The sequence below is a fragment of the Theropithecus gelada genome, chromosome 1 (assembly GCF_003255815.1).
Source record: "Theropithecus gelada isolate Dixy chromosome 1, Tgel_1.0, whole genome shotgun sequence".
NCBI classification, from domain to species: Eukaryota; Metazoa; Chordata; class Mammalia; order Primates; family Cercopithecidae; genus Theropithecus; species Theropithecus gelada.
This window is the reverse complement of record NC_037668.1, coordinates 2485343-2491869: the sequence shown is the minus strand read 5'-3', so window position 1 is coordinate 2491869 and position 6527 is coordinate 2485343. Positions and strand designations below refer to the sequence as shown.

The window sequence follows — 6527 nt, the reverse complement described above, 5'->3', positions numbered from 1 at the left end:
TTATTATTATTTTTTTTTTTTTTTTTTTGAGACAGAGTCTCGCTCTGCCAGGCTGGAGTGCAGTGGCCGGATCTCAGCTCACTGTAGGCTCCGCCTCCCGGGTTGACGCCATTCTCCCGCCTCAGCCTCCCGAGTAGCTGGGACTACAGGCGCCCGCCACCTTGCCCGGCTACTTTTTTGTATTTTTTAGTAGAGACAGGGTTTCACCGTGTTAGCCAGGATGAAGTGTATGCATTATTAATACCTATGACAGTTCCTAGGAAAATACAGAGGTGAACCTGCCCACACTTCCCGCGCTGCTCCTCAGCCAGCCAGCACCCACAACCCCCTCAGCAGTCCTGTCCACCCATCCCAGTCCAAGCTTTTCCCCCCCAGAGCTTCCCACAGGATCCTTGGCCACCCATCCCTCTCCCTCATTGCATGAGCAGGTGAGAAAGGCAAGAAGGGTTTGGTAAGAACAGACACTTTATTGCACACCATGGTGGGGGAGAGAGGAAGAGGGATTTAGGGTGACAATGCCTCATCCCCTCCCCTGGGCTGAGTGGTTTTGACCCAGGGCTCTGACCAGCCATGGGACACAGGGACTTGAATTGTTCTGAACTTATGCCAGAACCCAAAGTGACAGCCTGGTGTCTGTGCTTGGGTCTGTACAAAGCAGAGCTTTCAATGAGAAGGGGCCCTAGGCCCCCTCCCCCAGCCGAAGTCATCAGGCCCCAGTGAAGCAGCAGACCTCACATGTCAGGGCCTATTTGAAGGATACAGGGGTGCTCAGGGAGCCAGGTTCATTCTAACTGGTTCAGTTTCCAGCTCTTTTCACAGTGGGGAGTACTCTGGGGGAGTGGGATGGGGAAGTTGGGGTGAGGAAGGGCAGGAAAGCAGCCCTTCTGCCTGGTAATACCGTAGACCTGTGCAGTGCCTGGGACCATGGCTCCTGCGTCCCAGTCCCATGACCCACACAGGCTGACTCAGAGCGGGGGTTCTCCTGGCACTGGGAAAGCAGCAGCCCCTGCACATGTATTGCTGGAGGGCAGAAGCCGACCTCACTGGCATTCACCGATGTGCCCTACCTGTTCAGCCCCCATCTGGGCCTCCGGCTTCATGCTGCCTCAGTGAGGAGGGCAGAAGGCTCCCTGAGCAAGAAGCTGGTGATGGGGCTGGAGGGCAGGCACAGGTAAGGGATCAGGAGACTGTTGACTCTTTCAGGCACATCCCTGCCCTGGAGTTCCCTCTGTCTTCTGGTGGGCACTGTTTGGACAGCACCAAAGCCAGTGGGGGTGGGGACCCTGTGAAAGGACTTGGGGACCTGGTCCTCTCCTGCTCCTCCAGGATTCTGGGGCTGGATCTTAGCTCATCAGGTGACCCCACCTGCCTTTGACTCCAAAGGCATCAGAAGTACAGTGGGGAGGGGGCAGGCAGCCCTTTCCAAACACTGTCAGGACTGCATCAAGGGCAAATGCAGCAGTGCTGTGAGATCCCTCTTGGGGTCTCGCCATCTTAAGAATCCTAGTACTTTTCCTCTGGAGAAGAGCTAGCGATTCTACTGGGAACAGCAAGAAGCTGACTGGTAAATACATTTGAGGATTTTTTTTTCCCCTAACGCCCTCCTTCCCTGTTTCTGGCAAACCCAGTGGTGTGAAGGCAATGAGTCACTAGCAAGAAACACATGCCTTTCCCCATAGCAGGGGGCTCCCGAGGCACCCTGCCGGCCCTGAGGCTCCCGATAGATAGAGGAGGAGGAGGCAGGGGGAGGGAGCGTGGTCTTCAGGAAGGTGGTGAACACTGGGAGTCACAGATTAGCACGCTACACACACCCACACTCACGTATGTGCACACCACACACACACGCACGCACACACACACCCTGAGCTCTGGGCCCTACGTCTAACACACAGCGAAGACACAGCAAAAGCTACAGGGAGCACTAGCGCGCCCACACCTAGCAAGCATACAGCCCCAGCTCAGCCCCTCCTGCTGGGGCCTGGCCCAGCCACACGCTACAAAATTAAAAATATATCAAATATACAATGAAAATAGATCTGTACAGCACTGAGGATGAAAATAGTCCACCAGCCACAGTATAATATTGGGTTTGTCATTTAACAGCATTTACACCCACATGTACAGAGTGAATATACAATAGAAACAGAATATATAGAAGAGTATATATAGTAGAGTGTCTCTCCTGGGGCTTTGCTTTTCCTGTTGCTAATTCTGCTTGGGATTTGGCAAGGGGCCAGGTAGGAGGTGTGGTCAGGTGAGGGGGCCTATGGTGGGATGTTGTGCCCCAAAAGCTCATCTCTTTGAGAGGTGGGTCTCTCTCTCCCCTCAAACACTCAGGAAAGACAGGTAGGGCAGAGGGGGCTAGAAAGGGGAAGGTGTGGAAGAGGGATGTGTAAGGGAGATGGCAGGGCTGGGGGACAGACCACTCCCAGTCTTGGGGGGACAGTAAGGAACTCGGGGGTGAAGGAGGGCACCCTGATTCTGGTCTGTCCCTCCAGGTCCTAAGAGCAATCTGAGCTACAAGAGTGACTTGGGACCCTTTGTGAGGGTGTCTGGGTTGAGCACTGTGGCCTGTTTCTGCCCTGCCCACCAGAGCTCTCCGAAAGATGGAGCCAGTATTCCCTCCTTTCTCCCTCCTTTCCTTCCTTCCCCTACCCCATCCATCCATCCATCCATCCATCCATCCATCCATCCACCCATCCATCCAACCCCACCCCCCAATCCATCCATCCATCCATCCATCCATCCATCCATCCATCCATCCATCCATCCATCCATCCATCCATCCATCCCTCTGCAGACATTAACTCTTGGGTCAGGTTCCTCCCTGGCTGCACTCTGAGAATGGGTTCTCTTCCAGAGGAGGCCCTGAAGGTAATGGTGGGTGGGGTCGCTGTTGTCAGCTGCAGCCTTCTGCACAGGCTGGCCTCCATTCTGAAGACCAGCCCTTGCCTTTGGCAGCCTCTACTGTCCACAGCACTGCCTGTGGTACTGGCCACTATGGGCCAGGAAGGCTTGGGAAAGGTTTCCAAGGTGTCTGTACATGATGTGCACACTGGGTGGCTGTGCTTGTGTAATAAGGAGAGTGAGTGGCGGCTCAAAGGGGCAGTGAAATTATCTGTCTTTCCCCAGGAGTGAGGCTTCCTGGGGATAAGCCCCTGAACTCCGGGGACCCCTGTTCCAGGGGAAAAGCTGCCACTAGACAGAACATTAGACCCCAGGTGAGGAGGGCGGGAAGTGTGCTTCACAATTGTGCTCCAAACCATCTAATTTGTGCTGGGAACCAACAATGTGTGCTCTGGAAACCTCTCCTTGCACCGTTTCCTTCTGTCTCCAGGAGAGAGGCAGAGGCCACCACTGTGGGCTGGGGAGGGGTGCTGGGGACAGGGAGATGGCTAGGCCCTAATTGAGATGGGGGAGGTGCTGGTCCCAGTCACTGCACTCCCAGACAAGACGCAGGAGCACACACCACCCACCCCAGCCAGGGCCAAGGACATGGGAAGATTCCACCCAGGGACCAGGGCAGAGGATGTTCCTCACCTTCTGCTACCAAGGCTCATGCTCAAGCCAAGGGCAGCACCCACCTCTGACAACAGAACTTGGGGCTTCTGCCTACGCCCTCCCAGTTCTGAGCCCTGAGCCCTTCTGCCTTCAAGCAGGTAGCCTCTTAGACTAGGAGCAACTCCGTCTGGGCTGGGCAGGATGGTGTCCTGCTCTCATGGCAGAGTGAGCTAAAGTCCACTCTCCTTCCCCGGCCCCAAGGCCTCTCACCACCACCATCTGGTGGCTCAGGGCACCCCAGAGCCCTAAGAACTGCAGGTGGCAAGTTACAGGAAGAGAGGGAGGTGAGTGACTCCTGCAGTGGCCACTTGGAATCTCCCAGGGACTGGGAAGCCGGAGTGATGGGTTGTTCCAATTACATGGCTGCAATCTGGCGGAGGCTCTTGGAGGGCTAGACGAGTGGGGTCCTGAATTGGGAAACAGAGCTGCTCCCAGCCTCCTGCTCAGGGCTAGGGAGCAGAGTCTTCTGGGACTGAAGAGGGGAGTGAGGCAGGGCAGACCCTCTCTTCTTGGGCAAAGGGCCTGGCCTGGGCCTGGTGGCCACCTTGAGGAAGAGGCCAGGCCTGGACAAGTGGGCAGGTTGAGTGTGGGGGGAGAGGCGGGCAGGGCTGGGGCAGTGGTCACAGCTCCGACTCAGGGGTGCTGGCCAGGAGATAGCCGCTCCCATAGCGTCCATTGGGGTTACCACCGGTTTCCAGGGGCGATGTGCTGCCAGGCCCCAGATAGGAACGGTGAGTGGGCATGGGGGAAGGTGCCTCACTGGGCACCTTGCTGAGGATGAAGCGGGTCTCATCGTTCTCCTCCAGGTTGGAGATGTCCTTCATCATGCGGCCCTTCTTGTAGGACACGGAGAGGGTGTTGGAGCCATCAGAGAGCAGGTGGAAGTGCCGCAGGACGAACACCACAGGGATGGGCAGCGTCGCCACGACGATGAGGGTGATCAGGAGCGCCATGGCCCAGTTGGGGAAATACAGGTAGCGCTCGGCCGCCTGCGGGTGGGCTGCCTTAAGGGCTGCTGCTGGCACTGTGACAGCCCTCCCCTCCCAAACCCTCCAAGACTGCTCTCCTGCCCTCACCCATGGCCTTCCACTCCTCTCCCCATCCTGGCCAGGCACAGCCAAGGATGGGGGTTGACAGGGGTTTACCTGGTCACCTTGGTGAAAGGGTCTAGGGTGATTTCTACTATTATAAAATGAACTAATTCCACTCCACAGGCATGGAGAGAGAATATGGGTTAGAAAGACTGGATAAGTGCATTAATCTTTCTAAGCCTCAGTGTCCCCATTTGTGCTACAGGGATGATGCCACCTCTGTCTTTGGGCTGTTGTAGGATTGTGGTTTAGGTGTGAGGCACCTGGCAGGGCCTGGCACATAGCACCTGCCCTAGAAAGGTGTATCCCTATCTGCGGTTGCATTAAAGGCCTGAGAAGATGCAAACGTCCCTGGGGTTTGGGGCCCCAACCCTTACCTCCTCCTTGATCCAGGCGCTGTAGCCCGGGGGCGTGACCCCCAGCTGGATGACGCTGGCTGTGGTGAGTATAGCCATGCATAGTGGAGACACGAACTTCCACATGTAGAAATAGAAGCGGTAGGGGCGGAAGCCCAGCATCTCCGTCAACTCCTGCATGAACCTGCCAGGCATAGCAGAGGGTCCAGCAGTTGGCATCCCTCAGTCACACCTCCCTCTTTCCCCTTCACCATCTCCTCCAGAAAGTCTTCGTTTCCCAGTCCCTCCCTCCTGGGCTCTTCTATTCTTCACATTCAGTGCTCATTGTGTGTGGTCTGCCTGGCCCCTGGGAAGGCTCTACTGTCCTCCTCTAACCTCCTCTGATTCCGTCACATCACACCCCATCCAGAGATATGATAGGACCCAGCAGACACACCCTGGGCAGGTGCACGTCTGTTTTATGTATAGACAGCTTGTGTGTTCAGGGAGTGCCTAGCCCTTTCACACTGGCCTGGCTGAAGGCTCCTCCTGCTGGAAAAGCAGTAGAAGTGCACTTCTCTAGAGTCCAAAGATAGAGAGCTGCCCTGACTTTCAAAGGTTTCTCACCAAGGGGTGAGCAGAATTCCGACGGCCGGCAGGTTTGTGCTTGAATGGCATACAAAAGAATCATCTTTACCTCAGTAACCCCTAACTGAAATATTGCATTACTTTCTATTATATTATGAATGCAAGCAACCACAGTAGTATTAACAATACCCGTGACTGTCGCCAATAGATTACAGATATTTTCATATTACATCCCAGCTATTGAAGATAGCGTCATTGTTGATTTTCGTCACTACTTCAAAGTTACTATTGTTATTAGATCTATAGCTAGATCTTGTAACAATGCATTAAAAATAAAGTGCTCATAATTACTATATCACAGATTTTAAACAATATTTCGCTATTTTTCAATATTATTAGTTTCTTATATAATCCTACACATTTTATCTTATGCATTTAAAATAACAGGAGTACAGGGACATCACCAGACTGCCGAAGGAGTCCGGGACACAAAAATCAGCCAGAGTCCCTTGTGGCAGTGTCTTACAGCCCTGGCCCACAGCAGGTGGAAGCAGAGGAGTGTCCTTTCCCCCACTCCCTGTCCCCTCCTGTGCTCTCCCAGGAAGCAGACGGCCCCTGTGAAAGAGCCCCACTGCCAAACCAGGTCCAGGCATCAGGGAGGGTCAGACCGAGAGGGTTAGTGGAGGTGGGTCTTGCCAAGGACAAGGACAATGTGGTCACGGTCGATGCTAAGTGAGTCAGAGAGATGTAGTTCTAGAACTCCTGGGAACACGTATTTACCCTAACATGAGGGATGAGGCCAAGACCTTACAGTAAGCGTACGACTGCCCTAGGCTTAGGCTGTGAGACCCAATCCTTTCTTGGGGCTGAATCCTCTTACTCTGCACGACCCCAGACTTGGGGCCAAAACCACACCTCATCTCATACCCCTATCTAGGCCCTTACAACTGTG

At 54.6% G+C, this 6527-nt stretch overlaps 1 protein-coding gene and 1 pseudogene across 2 annotated transcripts in view; both read right to left on the bottom strand.

Annotated features, from left to right (window-relative positions):
• Positions 1-447: 447 nt before the first annotated feature.
• On the bottom strand, positions 448-2688 carry LOC112629401 (annotated as a pseudogene). The gene has a single exon (XR_003120590.1). The product of XR_003120590.1 is annotated as an uncharacterized LOC112629401 (transcript).
• The window catches only part of SLC6A17 (solute carrier family 6 member 17), a 51919-nt gene continuing 45839 nt past the window's right edge, over positions 448-6527 (bottom strand). Inside the window, exons 11-12 of the mRNA XM_025392954.1 lie at positions 5030-5192; positions 448-4550 (exon numbers count right to left, since the gene is read on the bottom strand). Coding sequence (XP_025248739.1) covers positions 4182-4550; positions 5030-5192 — 532 coding nt within the window. The 3' untranslated portion in view covers positions 448-4181. The remainder of the gene's footprint in view (positions 4551-5029; positions 5193-6527) is intronic.